This window comes from Blastomyces dermatitidis (assembly GCF_000003525.1).
Source record: "Blastomyces dermatitidis ER-3 genomic scaffold supercont1.1, whole genome shotgun sequence".
Taxonomy (NCBI): Eukaryota; Fungi; Ascomycota; class Eurotiomycetes; order Onygenales; family Ajellomycetaceae; genus Blastomyces; species Blastomyces dermatitidis.
Window position 1 is genome coordinate 6,122,686 of NW_025544774.1, and position 17,323 is coordinate 6,140,008.

The following is a 17,323-nucleotide window of genomic DNA, read 5'->3' on the forward strand; positions in this document are numbered from 1 at the left end:
AGAAGCCAGCATCATTGGTCTAGTGGTAGAATCCATCGTTGCCATCTCACCTGACCTCGCTCAGGTCCCGTGACTCGATGGGGCCCGTGTTCGATTCACGGATGATGCATTGAAATATAATATCTTCTTTTTGTATCCTATTTTTTGCCGTATCTTTCTTTCTATGCCCCTCACAGAGTTTGGTTGAATATGTTTTTTGACACGAATGGTGGTATTGTTGGTTGTTTCGTGTGCACTTCGTTACTCTCAGATCAGGGCATCACATCTGTTTACGTGCATGCACTCCCACTTGCCCATCCAGGTCGCTACAGGGCCATGCCATTGTACCAGGTATAGTTATATTTTATTACACAAGAACGATATAACTAATCAATCTTCTACGGACTTCAATTCTGCCTATCTCAGTAAGCCCCTGAGTGCTTCACTCTGCACGAGTTCGATCCGATCGTCGTTCATAACATGTGTCAATCGATTGAACCAGCCAGGTTAATACAGTTAGGACACCGGCTCGATAATTATTAATAATACAGGTAGGATAGCTCTCAAATCCTCGTTTCGGGAAACTTCAAAATGCCACCCTAGCGTTCGGACCCGCCCGCTGGCCAAAACACAGTTTCCCCAGATTCAAGCGGGTAGAATAAGAGACTACTCAGGCCGCGCCAACGGTGCGACGTTTCATATTTTGCGGGGTAGCTCTTTTAGTTCTCCGTCGAAGCTTGGGGGAGGAAGAATGTGCTGGACAGAATCCGAAAAGTCATGATGTCGCCGGCACTCGCCGTCCCAATCAAACAGTGTCGTCGCGAATTCAGTTTCAGCGCCTGACTAGCTTGCGCTGTCAAGGTCGCGGCTTGCTGGTCTGACCTATGACAGGACGATTTTGTCCTATCAGCAAGGAAGAAGACATTGCGGACTTCTCCGCCGTGTGGTAGTCCCCAGTTATGGAGTCCAAGTTGGACAAACTCAGAATATCCATGCATGCCGAGCTTGATAACGAAAGATGAATGTGTCTTCCGTCCAACTGCGCATTTTCAATATTGCGAGACAGGCAGCTCCTCATTGCTTTCAGATAAACCCCGAGAAGCTGTATTTGTAACATCCAGAGGGCAGACAGGGACAAGATCTTGGCTGTCCACAGATATGGGTCCGCTCATAATGAGTTTGTAATTCCCAAAGAGAATCGGGGTTTTGCCTACTGGCTTACCTGTAGCCACCCAGCAAGCTCATGTTTCTTGCATGTGCTACGGGGCGCCGCTGACACAAAGCTGGGATTGGTTCGGGAAACAACCTGCAGTTGAACCCTCCCCGAGATTTCCTTGGTTCGGTCGGTCCTCTTCCCTTGCTTGCTCTGCGCCAGCCGAGCTGCAGCCAAAAGCCGAACAGACCCGTAAAAAAGCACAAGAATGACCAATGAAACAGCTGCATTTTTACGAGCGATAAGATATTGGGACAAAATAAAAAGAAAAAAAATGGAGACTATAAAAATGGCCGACACAAATCCTACTCTAAATAAAATAATTATAACCTCCAGATGCATGCGACTCCTTATATAGCCGGGGCATCGCTCCATTGCCCTCGCTCTTTGCCTGGCCGTCCTCCCGTTCTCTAGATACAGGCCTACTTCGCTTTTTCCTCAACCGCTCCCCCAAGCCCCCCCCAAGTGTGCACAGCCCGTCAAGATGAAGGATTGGGGTGCTGCTGTCAACCGTGCTGTAGCGGGCAGCATTGTCGGCCGCCGCTTCAGGCTGGAGGGTTCTGGCCATGTAAGCAAGCAGACAAAAATAAAGAAAACCAGAATATAGAAGAGGGCGAATCAAAGGAAAGCGTTACAGACTGACGATTTCATCTTCTGTTTTCACGTAGCGACATGAGCGAAAGGGCACGCGCTTCTTGACTGAAGTCCGTGCCGGCCTCACCACATTCTTTGCCATGGCCTACATCATATCTGTATGTACTTATACCCCTCTCCATATACGTATCCCTTGCGGCTTTGCAAAATACAGCATGAAAATGGGTAGTACTAATGCACTAACAGGTCAATTCCAACATCACTTCTCAATCCGGCGGCACATGTGTTTGCAACGACCCAGTGGACCCAACATGTATGGGAAACACGGAATATGAGTTGTGCTTGAATGCGATCAGGCGGGACTTCATTACGGGCACTGCGGCGATAGCTGCCCTTTCGTCGTTCTGTATGGGTTTATTTGCCAATATGCCAATCGCATTGGGCCCTGGAAGTACGTATTTCTCTTTTCGGAAAAGGAAAAGAGAAAATAGTGCAACACCAAGTTTGGTTCAATATATATCATTGCTAACAGAATCCATTTACGCTGTTAGTGGGTTTGAACGCATATTTCGCGTATAACGTTGTTGGATTTCGTGGCACTGGCCCTGTTCCTTACCGACTTGCGCTTACTGCTGTCTTCGTTGAAGGGTTTGTCTTCGTGGGTTTGTCGGTATGCGGAATGCGCCAATGGCTGGCAAGAGCTATTCCACGGTCGATTAAGCTGGCTTCAGGTGCTGGTATCGGACTCTATCTATGTGCGTTTCGTGTCCCCTTGGACCTGTTTTTTCTGTCCTATACCCCACCCCCCAAGTCCACGGTTTCTAACAAATGTATTTCCCTTAATAGCTCTCATAGGCTTAACCTACAGTGCAGGTATTGGTGCCATCACTGGCGACACGGCAACGCCCCTAACTCTTGCTGGATGTGTGGAGAGCGAAATGGTAGACGGAATATGTCCCCCTGGAGCCAAAATGCGCAACCCAACGTTTTGGGTCGGCCTATTCTGTGGTGGCGTGTTCACCTGTATCCTCCTCATGTACCGTGTCAAGGGCGCCATCATCGCCGGTATCCTACTCGTGTCAATTATCTCCTGGCCCCGTCCGACCAACGTCACCTTCTTCCCACACAATCCCAAGGGAGACGACTCATTCGACTTCTTCAAGAAGGTCGTCACCTTCCACCCCATCAAGAACACACTAATAGCCCATGACTGGGATCTCAGCAACGCAGGCGGCCAATTCGGCCTGGCATTTATAACCTTCCTCTACGTCGACATTCTCGATGCGACCGGCACCCTATACTCTATGGCACGCTACTGCGGCGCAATCAATGAAAGAACCCAAGACTTTGAAGGATCCGCCATAGCCTATATAGTCGATGCGTTGAGTATCTCAATTGGCTCCCTTCTAGGCCTGTCTCCCGTGACAGCTTTTGTTGAATCGGGCGCCGGTATTGCTGAAGGAGGCGCCACAGGTATCACTGCCATGGTCACGGGACTCTGCTTCTTCGTCTCCATTTTCTTCGCGCCTATATTCGCCTCGATCCCGCCGTGGGCTACTGGCTGTACGCTCGTCCTGGTCGGGTCGATGATGACTAAAGTCGTATCAGAGATCAATTGGTCGTACGTCGGTGATGCGGTTCCGGCCTTCATTACTCTGGCGGTTATGCCTTTTACATACTCGATTGCGTACGGCCTCATCGCAGGGATCATGTCGTATATCCTGCTGAACACGGTGGCTTTCATCATTGAGAAGGCCTCGCGCGGCCGCATTGTGCCACATAATAAGAATCTGAAAGAGCCGTGGTCATGGAGGGTTCCTGGGGGGATTCTGCCAGCGTGGTTGGTTCGGTTGGTGAATGGGTAAGTTTTATTTTTTATTTTATTTTTTATTTTTTATTTTTATTTTTTAATTTTTTTATTATTTATTTTTTATTATTTTTTAAAGTTTTTTTAATCCCTTCCCCCCTCCTTTTATTTATTTACTCTCCCACCATCTAGAGTGATAAGAGCCAGGCTGACAACGATAACAGCAAGAGAGATTTCTGGCGCGAAGATATCCTGGATAATCAAGACTATTCACCCGGCACCAACTCTAACACCAATGCGGCGGAAACTGAAGGGTACGCCGTCAGGGAAAATAAAGGCGCTGGCGTCACTGCGGGTTCCACAAGTGATAGTGGCGACGTGCAAAAGGAACAGTAGTGCACGGTAGAAGTAGCGGGCTGCTTATTGATGTCTTTGGTTTGTGACTGGGATGCACGAGTTTTCGTCTCGAGACGGTGCAATGATGGGTCGTATTTGGGCCCCTTGTTGGGAGCGTATCCCTGGCTGCCCGCAGGATGATAATTATGTCATATGAGATGTGGTGTTTCTGGTTTTGTGTTCATTACCCTCATGCTGCCTATCCGCGTATGCATATAAATGCAGTTATAATAATTCATTTCATAATAATGTGCGTAGCTTTTATTATCATTTTTGTTTCTCTGAGGACATCTGTTTGTATATGCGATGTTTTCATTTGAGCAGCTTTTCCCATTGCTATTTCTCCCCCGAATTCGTTTCAGGAATAAAAGCTGAGCTTCCCGAATAGGGTGCTTACTTTAGTCCCGATTATTCTCCAAAATTTCTCCTCATCCATACACATGGGTGCGATATTTCTACATGAACAGTGAAAAATCAAGACTATATACGCTATTTCCACGATCTAGTTACGTCTATTACTCTTAAACGGAGTTGTTCCCCCCAATCTTCGCCCTCCCATCCCTCATTCGCGTAACATACCCACTTCACACCCTTCCGTTCACCTCCATCCCACTCTCAACCCTACGATGAAGACACCTCCGCTCCCAACAGCAATCGCATATCCGGATCCGCCTTAGCCATTGCTCTCTTATACCCGTCTCTCCCGCCAACTCCCGCCAAATAACCCAGAATCCCATCATACCCACGCAAGCTATACGCAAACCAATTCCTAAACGTCGTCAACGAAAACACAACCATAATATTCGCCGCCGTAAACTCATCGCCGGCCAACCACGTTGCACCATCACCGCCCTCGCTTTTCGGCTTGAAGCGCTTGTCCAGATTCTCCAGGGACCGCGTCAGCCTGTCATTCCAGAGGGCTACTATGGGATTGGGATTGGGATTGGCGACGGGATCCCGGCCCCGGGTCCCATCGCCGCCGCCGCCGGAGCCAGCATTCAACATCATGAGGCGTCCCAGAAATGGCTGAAACGTGCCATTGGCCTAGTGGAAATAGTAGACGAAGTCCGCACAGTCATGATGGCTTGGTGGCAGGAATAGTCTGCCGTTGCCGTGTTTCTGGCAGATGTACTGGACACATGCGCCGCTTTTTGAGAGAGTTAGGGTTCACGTATTCTCTCCATATCGTCCGTAGGGAGAGGGAAAGTATCTTGAATGATCGGTAGGGAGCCGGAAGGGTGCAGTGCTTTATATTTGTAGGTTTTAACTCGTAGGGGATGTCAAGTTCTTCGCAGAGCCAGGTGATGAGGTCGGATTGGAAGTTGTGGAGGTAGTGGATGGTTAGGGGCATGGTTGTTTTTTTATGTTGATCTTTCAGGGGTGTATAATGGAAATGATTGTTCATTGACGTGTGTAGCTTTGGAGCAGCGAATATGGGATTGGAGGTTTATCCATATCGGCCGATTTCCCGTTGGATATATGGAAACCCATCATTGGAGTGGGATGACAAGGAGACCTGCAAAATATGTCAGCTGAAGTGGTCTAACTTAGAAAAGTAGTTATCAATCCCGGCTTTCTTCTCCTATATCCGTCTACTACGCAGCTAGGTGGTTTTCGGGCCAAGTACCAACTTTGGTCGCGTAACTATGGTTTCGCGGCCTAATGGCGCCGCTGCTTAAACAAAGCGACATAACTAATTGTAGGAGGATTCATGTTGTGTGTGTTATATAAATAGTCTAGCTAGATATGATTGCAGTACCGGAGCAGCCACCAACAATATTTAATTGCATTGGCATGGGGACTAATAACTTATTCCTCATCGAGATGCGTTCAGAGTGAAGAGAAAAAGGAGCCGAATCAAAAATATCGGTCTGCTCATCCACGTGCTCCGAAAAGCCCTAACTAACCCACCAGCCTCCTGTTTCCCCGAAAGATCTTGTCAACTTCATATATACAACACCTACACGGCAAATTGTAGCGACGGGGAAATCAAACATGGGCTGTTCATGAGTTCTGACACTGTTATTCCGGCAATCTACCTACTTCAGACTTTTTGTTAACTCCCTATTCCTCCTTGCACTGATATCTTCCTGGCCAGCCTGTCCCAACCTACCGCCATTTGGATCCAATTGCGAGGTCTCCCAGGCGTGACGCTGGGGAAAGCAAGAGTAATTTTCCCGTATGCAGGACCAACGGGGAGAACGACGTCCGAGAGGCAAATACTCTCGCTTGATCTGTCGTGGTTGCAGGTCAAGAAAAATAAAATGCATACTACCAAACCCAAGTGAGATAACACCTTCAGCTATTCCGCAAGCCGCAGGAAAATCCTGCGAACGATGCTGCAATCTTAATTTGGAGTGCATCGTCGAGCGAACCTCTCTCGGACGCCCGGCAGCAAAGCGTATTCCGCGCACAGATTCTCATTCTTCTCGCTATGGTTCAGCCCTCCACACAGAGGCTGAAGTTGAGTCTGATGGGGCTGTACGTGTTACGGGCACTACAAGTACCCCTTCCAACCTAGAGGTTAAAGGGTATCTCTACTCAGAGGATATAGCGGACGACATCTTAATCATGCAGAATGATTGCGGGTTTAGTCCATCCGAATTACATGTTACTATGAGTAGCAAACAAGAGATTTTCCAATCGATGATTGAGCCTGATTGTTTCCTCTCTTCAGTATTGGCTAACGACAAAATATTCGGCTCAGCCATTCCCCATTCGACCTCGCCCCGGGACGCCCGGCGCCTCCTAGATCTCATAAGTCACGATATGGCCTCATCACTTGATGCTTGGTGAGCTATCTACTATTTCAAGTCCACCACTCCTCCAGTCCTTACTTGCAACACTTTCTAACCAGGGCAGGAATAGTTTGGTTTGGCATCGATTCTTTCTCCCACAAACACCAACACTGGTGAGCATACGGAATCGATTAAGTTCAGATGAGTGTGCATCTTCTAATTGTGCGACGAATCTACTCTTCGCATTGCTCTGTTTGATTGCTTTCGAGTCACCAGAGACTCCGTTCGGGCAGAAACATCACCACCTAAAGCGGAGTATCCAGCTCACTGTGTCAAGCTACGGGCAAGAATTTATCTTCTCTCCACCCACTCACCGTGATTCGGTTGTGGTCAGCCTTTTACTGTCTGACTACAGGCCCGCGGCTATAGTTAGCTCTCCGAATGTCGCACATAAAGCAGTAAAATCCGGACTGTACGTGAATATTGCATACAGGATTGCAGAGAAACTGGAATTGTTGCCCACACAAGCCACTTTAAATCCAGGCGAACTGAAAGCTGTGGAATTTTTCGGCTCAGAGTTTTGTCTTACAGACGTCCTGCAAGGATTGCAGGTATTCTGTTATGATGCCCTGCTAGATGGCTTCATTACAAAACCGCTCCGGTTTATGAGGAAAGTGGTCAGCTGTATCAAGCCTCATATGGAAGTTTACCAAAACGTATTGAAACATCGCTCATACCCACCATGGATCATATACCATATCCAAAACACGGTGGCAACCAATATCATGCTGGAAGCTCTGGTAGATATGAAACAAAGCTGGAGCAGTCTAGAGAGCCTCTCTATCATTACAGAAGACTGCGAAAGGAAGTGCCTAGAACAAGTAGAGCACACCGATTGTTTGCTTGCACGCTTGTCCAGCCCCGGGAACCAGAACGAGCTATTGGTCGTCCGCTCCCTACTTGAAATTCGATTTCACTCCGTTTACACTGCTATCTATGGCGCCGGACTGTTTTACGCCACTGTGCTGCGAGCGAGGCTTCAAGAAAGTGGTAGAGTCGGAACTGATCCCGAAATCAATTGTCACGAAGCCGCCCAACTCGGTGCTCAGCTCATCGACACATGTAAAAATATATCAAGTGAGAAAGTCCTGACCCTCTCAGCATTTATGGGCCGTTTTGGTGGACCCTACCCGGAAAAACTGGGAGCCATCTTGGAAATGTTCATCGAATGTGCAGAAAAGTTGGCACTGAATAGAATAGCCTTCTGCCCTCCACCACGACAGTTCGTCCTCGAGATCGTCTTCCTCTGCAAAAATATAGTGGAAAATAACGTCATTCAATTCAAGAGCTTTGGCAGGCTGCATAAGGATTTTGAGAGACAGCTCGGGTTGTTTGAAAAATGTGCACGCCGTATCGAGTCCATGGTGGTCTCTGACTGGAACTCGATTGACGCTGCCTTTGCAGGTGGCTGTGTATATGCTGCGAGCAGCAAAATCATCCATGGACTTTGTGAGGTTATGGAAAATTTGAAGATAAGAGTTTCAAAGGAAACAAGTGGAACGGAGAAACCCAGCATGCTCGAAGTGCCTACGGATCTTAGTGGATTGGACGTCGAAGTTCCCTCTGGCGGATGGGACGTATGGCCTGAGGTAGGAGGATTTGAAAATTTTGGAACTTTACAAGGACAATTTGACTGGTCCTTTATCCAGAGCTCTCTTCTGGAGTTTGAATCGACAAATACATCATTTGGTGATAGAATTGAATGAGAGCAAAATCCAACCTATCGGACATAGCATGCCAGAACCGCCATGGAGCAGAACTGGTCGGATGATAACCGCCGTCTCGGCGTTACTGTCTGGCAACGTAATATCAGGTCTGTTCTAGGCTAAATTACAAATCAAAATTACCATTGGCAAAGTGGAACGAATGTTGTGTCTCATCCAGAAACACCTGCAGTCCAGAGACAAAACTCCAACGTCGAATAAAACATATGATAAACGAAAAGAAGGAGGGGGGGGGGGGACGAAACAGAGCGGCTCCCCTTTCCACTACAAGTCCACGCGGGATATCTTAAACCCTCCTGGGAATCTTCTCTGGAACACACCAAGGGGGTCATACTTCGCAGCCACACGCCTTATATGATCCACGTTCTCCTTGCCATAGCTCCCAAGAGGATCCTGCGACGGGTCTGCATAGTTCATGTAGATCAGTCTGTTATCCCCACACAGCGAAATCGAAAACTCTTTGAGCTCCGCAACCATGGCACTCATCCGGGTTCGTGCGATGGCAAGCGCCTGCTTGTCACTTTTCACCGCCACACCGCCGGTCCAAAGGACGGCGTTGTGTTCTTGAGAATCGACCCCGAGCATGTTACCACCCCTTTGCTTACTGATATCGCCGAAGAACGAAGGCTCGGGCTGGAAGAAAACCAGTGACACGAAATTGTCTGGCCCAATGGCGTGATTCATGTCTTTGACATATTTCTCATTTAGCTTCACGGCGTGGGCTAAGATTCGTTTATCATTCTTAAACGTCAACGTTGCGCCAAAATTCCTATAGATAGCAAGAGGGGGCCTAGTGTTAGCAATTGTCCTGAATTTTTTATAATGGAAGCGAGTGACAGACCATGTTCCGGAGGAGAGCTGTGAGTCTTCAGCAGCGTCTGCGAGACTTAGAGATCTCGTCTCATCAGGAATAAGGGACGGAATCTGGTTCAGCTTTTTGAAGCCTGTACTGTTGTGAATTCCCTCAGTGTTGACATGTATCGCAGCGGCCACGACATCCATTGGGAGAGCTGACGTATTATGCATGAGAAACGCAACTAGTGCGTCCGTATCGAATTCTTCATAATGGTCGGTGAAGTGAACAATCGCATCCACCAGCTCTGAGGAGTACTCCACGCTCATGAAGCGGGTTCCATACGCAATGTCCTTCGCGGGTAAAGCCTCCATATCAAAGCGGGTGACGATCCCGAAGTTACTCCCGCCGCCCTTCAGCGCTCGCCATAAATCGACATTCTCCTCCCTGTTCGCGTTTACGATGGTGCCATTGGTCAAAACAACCTCGAAGTTCCTGACAGAGTCACAGGCAAACGCTTCACGGCCCATATAGTACGACGAGCCCCCTCCCAACAGAAACCCGCCCACGCCAACGTCCCCATCACGGCCGCTAGGCACTACCACCCCATACTTGAGCAGTTCAGCCAAGACATCCTTCCATCTACCGCCAGGACCAATGCTGGCAAGATTTGTTCGTTTGTCGTAGGTGGCCTGGTTCAGCATCCCCAAGTCGATAGTCACTCCGTTATCAATATTGTTCGAGTGCCTGGGGCCGTGTCCCCCTGCACGGACGGCAACATGCCAGTCTCCAGCACCATCTCCAGCCCCGGCCCCGAGCAAGGCGGTCATGATTGTGGATACTTCCGCCGCATCACGCGGCTGCACGAGGCACCAGGGCCGCTGTCGGGTGTCTAGAGACCACCAGCTTGCAATACGTGGTTCGTATTCCGCGTCTGTGGCCAAAAGCAGTCGGCTGCCCAGACCTGCCCGGATAAGCGCATCGCACTGTCCTGAATTAGTTCATTTTCATTCTTGAAGACAAGATGGGGATATGCATATATGTACAGTAATTGTGATCACGGAAGGGTATGCGAGCGATAAGAATTGACGGGTGACTTACAGGAGGGAAACCTGTCGCTGCTTCATTCCCAGCAGTCGCACCATCTGCTGCAGCCGCATATCTATGCAACAGCAGAAATGCTGCAATTGTCAACGGCGCTAGATACATTTTGGAAAATAGTAGTAGACCACAGAAATAGGGAGAGCTATCCAAAAAGCGAAAAGAAGCCTCTTTTTGTAAAACTTTGCTGACCGACCTAGAAAAGAAAATCTCTCCCAACAGCTGAACCTTCAAAGGAAAGAATGGATATAATAATAATAGCCTACGACAAACTATAGTCCTCATCCTGATTATATATAGTTTTTTTTTTTTTTTTTCAAATCATCGACATGGTCTCTCATGATTTGGTAGTTACCAGCCCAGCCTGAATAAAGGGGAATAGGAGTAAGGAGTGCATCGCCCTCGGGGAGCGCGCAACGAGAGCGCAACGAGAGCGCAACGAGAGCGCAACGAACATAAAATTATAGCCCTGACAAGGATACCTTACTATAGCCACCAGACAGACGAAGGGCGCAATTAGAGCGCAACGAGATGGATGAATGTCTATCTACCTACCTAGACAACGCCAGTGACAAAGGTGCCCAGCGCAACGACCGCGCAACGAGAAAATTTTTATTTCCCGCGCAAACCAGACCTTCTCATGTCTGCCTACCCAACCAACGCCGCCCCGCCTAGTGCAAGGATACATTCATTCTACCAAGAGCATTCTTTTTTTTTTTTTTTTTTTTTTTTCAAATGCGCAGCTCAAGTCCTCATGGAGCCAATCGCCGATCGATGAGAACGAATCAGGGGGCGGCGACGATTATGACGACTATGCAAATGGGTATGATAACGCCAGGGGGTACAGTGACATGTGCCCCATACAGGCCATAAATAAGTAGAGGGAGGGGCCAGGCGGAGCTTGCTGCGTCCAGAATGCTATATGCTATATATATATATATCTGCAGAAAGCCTGGGGCAGTTTACACCGGGCTTCCAAGCCCACGGGGTTGGGTGGATGGGTCTTTCTTTTCGTCCCTTCCCCTCTATCGTGTAGCCCTATTCATATAAGGGGAGCCCTGTGTCCGGTCGAACACGGGGAGCTAGATAGGCATTGTAGTAGGTCCCGCGTTTCTAAATAAATAAATTATCATTTTTCGCAACTAGAGAGGTATGAACATATCAATGAAAATGAAAAATGATAAATGATAAAAATGAAGAAGGCAATGACAAACAAACAAGCTGCCAGCAGCACAGCACTAAACTACTCAATCTAATAAAATCCAAGCTGGTTGCTGCATGTATGCACACACACACACACAAGAACTGAAGAAAGAAGATGCAAAGAGACAAAAACAAGGTAATGTCTCCTTGCATAGTGTAAGTGTAAGAAAGCTGATGAGAGAGAGAATATAAATAGAGTGTGAGAGCTAGAAAACACAACTCCTAGAACTAAACTAAACTAATCTTTCTTGCCTGCCTGCCTGTAATATCAAGAATTGAACACAAAAATGAAGGAACAAAAATAAAAATAAAGAGCGGGGCATACTAAACAAGAGAAGATAAAGAGGGGCATGATAGAACGTATCAAAGAGAAGAATACAAAATACAAAAATGGAAACAAAGGTGCCAGCAGAGAGAAGCCTCATAAATGATTTGGGTGAGGAAAGGGAGAGAGAAAGAGAGTAAAAAACAATTGTAGGCCCGAAAGGAAATGAAGAATCATGATTCTAATAAACAATCGATGCATCTCACATGTGTTCCGCTATAGCCATTCTCGACGTACAACCACGTTCTCAAGGCGAAGACCCGGCCGCTGTCGTCGTGCCCCTTCTCTTAGGCTGTGGTGGCCTTCTCAAGCTTTTGACCCGGTTGATGAAACCACCACTACCACTAGCTGTGTGTGCGTGAGTCTTGGCGTCTTCGCCGCCGCCGATACTGGAGCTGCGTCCTTCTGTAATTCTTGTTTCGCCCGGAATGGCCTTTGGGCTACTAGTTGATCGTTGTCTAGTGTGGGGGAGGAGGTTATCTGTCATGCCGTCATCGGAAAGCTGGATCTTGGCGCCTTTTTTATCGTATGCATCATCATAATCCTGTTGTTGGAAGAATGGGTTTTTATCGTTAGGTCGTCTAGAGCCTGAAGCTCGGGGAGGGCTTGCCTGAGTGAAGTAGTTGTTGGAATCAATAGCAGAATCTGGCGGTGAGGTAACACGGGGGACTCTATTGTTAATTCCGCGGATTTTCTGTGCAAGACTCTTTTTGCGCTGCAATCCTCCATTCTGTAAGTTGTGAGCTTCATTCTCACTCTCACGCCGCTGTATGGCAGCACGGCTGGCGGGAGCGCCTTCAAGGAATGTACTGGTTCCCAAGCCCATACTTTCAGCTCCATGGATTGGTTCAAGTTTGGCTGTTGGATCAAATGCTGCGCTTTGGTTTATCTTGCTGCTAGTCAAACCACTGCTTGCATAATCCGCATACCCCTCTTCTCCTCGTCCATGGAAGAGATTGAGATCGATATTGGTGTTATTAGGTCCCGCTCCGCCCAGCGCCATGTTTCTCGAATCCTTTGCGAAAGCTTGCATCGGAGCGGCTCGTGACCCTTTACGATTGCGGTGAGGGTTACATGCATCGAAAGGTCCATCATGGTGGAAGACTAAGAAACAGGGAACATTAGTGGACGTTTTGAAAATGAGATAAAAAGTATTTATAAGAGAACAATTAATTCTTACGGCCAGTACCATATATGCTGCTAACATCCAATTTATCAATAATATCAAGTCTATGTCCATTTGATCGCTTGCTGCGAGATTTGCCGTCCTTGGGTTTGGCATCACGCTCTCGTTGTCTCCGTTCTCGTCTCCGTCTTTCTGCCTCAGGGTCGATTGGTCTTGAAGGGATATCCATGAGGGAAGAGTCTGAGTTGCGACGGGGTCGACGCTGGTTGCGGGATTTTGAGGGTTCCTTAGGATCTGCGAAGATGTCTCCAATTGGCGGCCGACCGTGTCCTTTGCTGCGTGACTGTGATTCTTCCTTGGATGGTCGTCGAGCGGGGCGGCGAGAGGAGGCCTTATCGTCAGAGAGAGAGGGTCTGGATGGGGGAACGTTTTCCGGTCGTGGTAGAGCTGGTCGTCTTCCTTTCGAACTCGAGGGCTTATCGACTGGCGTGTCAAGAGAGAGGTTTTCCTGAAAACAAAATAGGTCTTGTATTAGAATATAAAACGTCACAAAGCTGAGTTGGCAGTACTTGCTGCTTCGTTTTTAATTTTGTAGAAGTGGCTCAGGGGGCATACAAATAGTTCTGCAGCGTGTCCAGTCAACGGCGGATCCACTGTTGAAAGCCTTTCCGGTGACATATTTCGATTTGGATCGGGGAGCGGAGTGAAAGATTCTGAGTCGTCCAGGAACGGGTTTCTTGACACTGGGCGTTGTCTCGGAATAGAAGTTGTGGGGGAAGCGATTGAAGGCGATGAAGCACGGTTTCTAAAAGGGTTGTTGGATCCCAAATTGACAGTCAATCGCGGCGAGGGTTGCCGGTCTAGGAAGGAGAATGGTGAAACGAGGTTAGCAAGATCTTGGATGGATAGGATAGGCTGACAGGCTTGGGAGTTCAAATTGCGGCGGATGGGTCCAGCAGGGTAGCTGCCAGGAAGTCTGAAACCGCTAATGGCCAAGACTCGCAACAAAGCGGATGTAGTAGTAGAGGAAGTAGAATGCTTGATGGATACGGTTATGGTATTAAGAGTTGATGAAGATGATAATAGTGTTGGGTTTGTGGGTTGTGTTGATTGATTGTTATTGGGGGAAAATGGCTGAACAATGAAGGATAAAAAATGAAGGGAACATTCACACACACCTGGCACAGATATCGGGGCAAGAGACATGGTGAGAGTGACAGTGTGGTATTACGATTATTAAGGGCAAGGACGATGAAGTCACAGCAGCAGCAGCAGCAGCAGCAGCAGCAGCAGCAGCAGCAGCAGCAGCAGGGAGCAAGCAGCTGGGAGCAGCAGCTGGGAGCAGGTTTCAGGCAAAAAAGAGTCTACCGGCAGGCAGGGGGATCCTGTGAACCTGTGAACAAACCAACAGCCAGCAGTTCAAAGACAGGAACAGGAACAGGAACAGGCCTGGATAGCAGCTCCTCCTTTCTTGGTTTCTTTATTTTCTTTCTTCTTATTCGACAATAAAAACGGCCGATCTAACAGAGGATGGTTGGTGGTCGCGCGAAGTATCCTCTGTTTGCTCGAAACCCCTAACCGCCCGTTGTTGTTTTGTCGTCAGTTTGGTCGAATGTCGGACGATGGAATGATGATCAGGGACGAGTGTGAGGGAACGCAGTGGACACAGACGGCAAGTTAGACGATGACGAGGTGGATACGCCCAGCAATGGCGAAACTAATAATATTTACGCAGTCAGCTAACTTATCACTCACAAAGCTGCGGAGTAGATCGATTGGTGATGTTAGGAGAAAGCCCTTGACCAGCTGGGACGAATCAACGGGGGGCTTCCTGACAGGTGAAACAAACGGATGTGGCGACCAAGCAGAGCGTGAGCCTGGGCAAAGGGCGGGGAACAACAATGAGAGGGATGAAGCGGACAAGGACAAACAGAACAGAACAGACGGAGAATGAGCTTGATGAGAGGATTGCATGGGGTAGACTTGGTTACGGGGTCGATTTGAGAGCCTGGGACGGAGTTGAGCAATGTTCCCGAAATCCAGGGGAAACCTACGGAGAGAGATCACGGGTCAATAATAATATTATTATTTATGTTAACGAATGAAAGAAGAAGAATAATAATAATAGCTAATAACGGGGGAGGTAAAAGCGGAACTGGCCAGGGGGATCGACGGCGGGTGCAACTGTGAGCATTATTAACTAATTATTAAATAAGGGGGCTGTTAAGGTCGAAGGTTTGTAGGTAAGGAAGCATACTATTATGTATAAATATTGAAGCCGACTTACTCGGAGACGGAGAGACACACTACACTACGCTAGTTACGGAGTACAGTACACTACACTACTATGCACAATCCTTGGCTACCACGGAGTTCCACAGGGGGATTCTCACGCCAATTAAATGGACCATATCTGTCTGTCTGCAACATCGAGATCTCCAGCTACGATATCAATGGATGACGATTGCGAAAACACACGGGACAACTGGAATGGACGAAGGTCACAGCGAGGTGGGTTACGTGGAAGTTCGGATACGTGTGTATCATCATTATTGTTCCATGGTGACGATCTAACTTCTGTTCCTGACTATACTCGCTCGCAGCTTTTGGTATTTCCTAAGCTCCAACCATGGCCACTGAATGATGCCCTGCCCTGCTTGCTGTTGATCTTGCATCGCGTCCCAGTGTTCTTGTCCTCCACAACCACGCCTGGAGCCTAGCCGGCTTAACTAACGGAGTTATGTAATAACCAATGCGGAACTCAAACCACCATAATAGTCACTCAAATTCCCCCAAATATCCGCGAAGAAAACCAGGAATCCTGTCGAGATCAAACCACTCATTTTCCATGATCCTTACCGCAACGCGTCGGGACCCGACCTCCAGACCTCCAAATCCCGCGATCAAGTTCAATCTTGTTTAAAATGGATAATCTTCATTTCCACAACCAAGGGCCTGATATCCGGATTGAAGGGTGTCCAATCCAACCCCCCGTCGTCGTAGCACTTTGCACCTCTACCTGGAATTCCCCGTCCTAGACACGGATATACAGAAAGAGGGACAAAGATCTGCTATGAATGTACATGTACTTAGACCTGTTGGTTAGCTAGCAGCTTGCTAGAGGAGATCAACAAACCATACATCTTTTATATATTTCGCAAGGTGAGCAGGAGTATAATAGCAGAAGTAGAACAAGACCGATCCTGAGACACATTTCTTTAAAATAAAAATAATAAAAAAAAATCCGCCCTGGATTTTGGATCTTCGAGCTAGGAAACCCTGTCAATAATCTCTCCAGAGGAGAGGCATAGTGGGCTGGATTGCAGATGAATGAACAGGTGAGTTAACAACTATAAACAAGATGGACTCTCTGGTTAATATTGTATACAGAGTATACTCCGTATATATATGTGCTAACACTCAAGCTGAAAGAGTGTCTGATTGCCAGTAATCAGATTGGCTGTGCTCAATGAGTTACATACCCTGGTAAACCACCCACACAGCATCAACTCTCCCATCCTATAACTCACATGTCTTTCTCACCTGGGCAGAGTCATGGCCAATTGAACCACCAATGCCTTTCTCCAATTTCGCAGCTTAAGATCATGGGTAACTGGACCATCCTGCAGCCAGACACAGCTCTCTCTTTTGCCCTCACACAGAAGTATGGCAACACACATGGAACCCAGCAGAGTTAAATGCAAATTTGTGGAAGAAGTTGAGTGCCACAGCCTGGCTGGCAGGGGATAGAAGGCAAAATTGTCTTATTGCCCTCTAGATCTCTGCTGCAACATCAGCTGAGTGAACTCAGAAGATGTAGATTCTTTCACAGCTAGCTAGTGCTCAATCCAGGCTCCCTGGAAAGGCTGTTGTACATGTACATACAAAAGCTGCTTGATTCCTTCACAGTCTCTGGGCCAAATGGCACTCATCAGTGTTTAATCCTGAATGATGCTAGAATCAAATATTCATGAAGCAAAAGAGGTCAGGGACTGAATCCAGCAGTTGACAGAACATATACAGCACACCCACAGGAGAGGAAGGGGTTTGATACCTTTTCAGCAGAGGCAGAGAATGCATTCTGTGACATGATGAAAGTTGATGTTGGTTCTGGAGCCTAGCAAAAGGGCCACAATTGAGGAAGTGATGGGATGTGAGTGGATGCAAAGATGGGGCCTGCCAGGAGTGCAGAAAATGCAGGATGCAACACTGAATGGCTCTTGAGCTGCTTGCTGCTGGCTTGGTCCGTCCCTTGACGTGAGTC

General features: G+C 47.9%; 5 protein-coding genes and 1 non-coding gene across 12 annotated transcripts; 3 read left to right on the forward strand and 3 right to left on the reverse strand.

Moving 5' to 3' along the window:
• Nucleotides 1-8: 8 nt before the first annotated feature.
• BDCG_16214 lies at nt 9-109 on the forward strand. Its single transcript has one exon. It is a non-coding gene; the product is annotated as a tRNA-Gly (tRNA).
• BDCG_00829 (MFS transporter, AGZA family, xanthine/uracil permease) lies at nt 22-5,750 on the forward strand. Its single transcript, XM_045416341.1, has 6 exons — nt 22-1,760; nt 1,861-1,944; nt 2,033-2,237; nt 2,338-2,541; nt 2,633-3,647; nt 3,818-5,750. Exons 1-6 carry the CDS (start codon nt 1,677-1,679, stop codon nt 3,987-3,989), a joined length of 1,764 nt encoding a protein of 587 aa, XP_045272097.1. The 5' UTR covers nt 22-1,676; the 3' UTR covers nt 3,990-5,750.
• BDCG_00830 (glutathione S-transferase) lies at nt 4,611-5,340 on the reverse strand (the record flags this gene model as incomplete). The annotated part of the gene is made up of 2 exons (XM_045416342.1): nt 4,611-5,033; nt 5,122-5,340. The coding sequence occupies 2 exons, from the start codon at nt 5,338-5,340 to the stop codon at nt 4,611-4,613; spliced, it is 642 nt and encodes a 213-aa protein (XP_045272098.1).
• Nucleotides 5,751-5,939: 189 nt separating the features above from the next.
• BDCG_00831 lies at nt 5,940-10,722 on the forward strand. 2 transcript variants are annotated; one of them, XM_045416344.1, is made up of 3 exons: nt 5,943-6,273; nt 6,697-6,781; nt 6,858-10,688. In XM_045416344.1, exons 1-3 carry the CDS (start codon nt 6,171-6,173, stop codon nt 8,491-8,493), a joined length of 1,824 nt encoding a protein of 607 aa, XP_045279312.1. In that variant the 5' UTR covers nt 5,943-6,170; the 3' UTR covers nt 8,494-10,688. The 2 variants fall into 2 exon arrangements, with proteins under 2 accessions (XP_045279311.1, XP_045279312.1); XM_045416343.1 differs by having other exon boundaries at nt 5,940-6,781; nt 6,858-10,722.
• Nucleotides 8,748-10,632, reverse strand: BDCG_00832 (FAD binding domain-containing protein). Its single transcript, XM_045416345.1, has 3 exons — nt 10,406-10,632; nt 9,353-10,290; nt 8,748-9,280 (listed from the first exon to the last, which is right to left on the reverse strand). Exons 1-3 carry the CDS (start codon nt 10,511-10,513, stop codon nt 8,776-8,778), a joined length of 1,551 nt encoding a protein of 516 aa, XP_045272099.1. The 5' UTR covers nt 10,514-10,632; the 3' UTR covers nt 8,748-8,775.
• On the reverse strand, nt 10,706-16,274 carry BDCG_00834 (Pal1 cell morphology protein). 6 transcript variants are annotated; one of them, XM_045416346.1, is made up of 6 exons: nt 16,201-16,274; nt 14,896-16,147; nt 14,238-14,776; nt 13,675-13,919; nt 13,114-13,567; nt 10,706-13,037 (listed from the first exon to the last, which is right to left on the reverse strand). In XM_045416346.1, exons 3-6 carry the CDS (start codon nt 14,263-14,265, stop codon nt 12,181-12,183), a joined length of 1,584 nt encoding a protein of 527 aa, XP_045272100.1. In that variant the 5' UTR covers nt 14,266-14,776; nt 14,896-16,147; nt 16,201-16,274; the 3' UTR covers nt 10,706-12,180. The 6 variants fall into 6 exon arrangements, with proteins under 6 accessions (XP_045272100.1, XP_045279314.1, XP_045279317.1 ...); XM_045416350.1 differs by lacking the exon at nt 16,201-16,274 and having other exon boundaries at nt 11,404-13,037; nt 13,123-13,567; nt 14,238-14,616; nt 14,731-14,776; nt 15,114-15,551; XM_045416348.1 differs by lacking the exon at nt 16,201-16,274 and having other exon boundaries at nt 11,404-13,037; nt 15,032-15,551.
• Nucleotides 16,275-17,323: the final 1,049 nt, after the last annotated feature.

Bases quoted from the DNA above. Each gene is read 5' to 3' on its own strand.
- BDCG_00829 (XM_045416341.1), top strand. From the start codon at position 1,677: ATGAAGGATTGGGGTGCTGCTGTCAACCGTGCTGTAGCGGGCAGCATT. The intron at 1,761-1,860 runs GTAAGCAAGCAG...GTTTTCACGTAG, and splicing joins GGCTGGAGGGTTCTGGCCAT to CGACATGAGCGAAAGGGCAC. The intron at 1,945-2,032 runs GTATGTACTTAT...ATGCACTAACAG, and splicing joins CCATGGCCTACATCATATCT to GTCAATTCCAACATCACTTC.
- BDCG_00831 (XM_045416343.1), top strand. From the start codon at position 6,171: ATGCAGGACCAACGGGGAGAACGACGTCCGAGAGGCAAATACTCTCGC. The intron at 6,782-6,857 runs GTGAGCTATCTA...GGGCAGGAATAG, and splicing joins GCCTCATCACTTGATGCTTG to TTTGGTTTGGCATCGATTCT.
- BDCG_00832 (XM_045416345.1), bottom strand. From the start codon at position 10,513: ATGTATCTAGCGCCGTTGACAATTGCAGCATTTCTGCTGTTGCATAGA. The intron at 10,291-10,405 runs GTAAGTCACCCG...AATTCAGGACAG, and splicing joins CAGCGACAGGTTTCCCTCCT to TGCGATGCGCTTATCCGGGC. The intron at 9,281-9,352 runs GTCTGTCACTCG...TGCTATCTATAG, and splicing joins CAGCTCTCCTCCGGAACATG to GAATTTTGGCGCAACGTTGA.
- BDCG_00834 (XM_045416346.1), bottom strand. From the start codon at position 14,265: ATGTCTCTTGCCCCGATATCTGTGCCAG. The intron at 13,568-13,674 runs GTATGCCCCCTG...TTTTGTTTTCAG, and splicing joins GACACGCTGCAGAACTATTT to GAAAACCTCTCTCTTGACAC. The intron at 13,038-13,113 runs GTAAGAATTAAT...CCTGTTTCTTAG, and splicing joins CAGCATATATGGTACTGGCC to TCTTCCACCATGATGGACCT.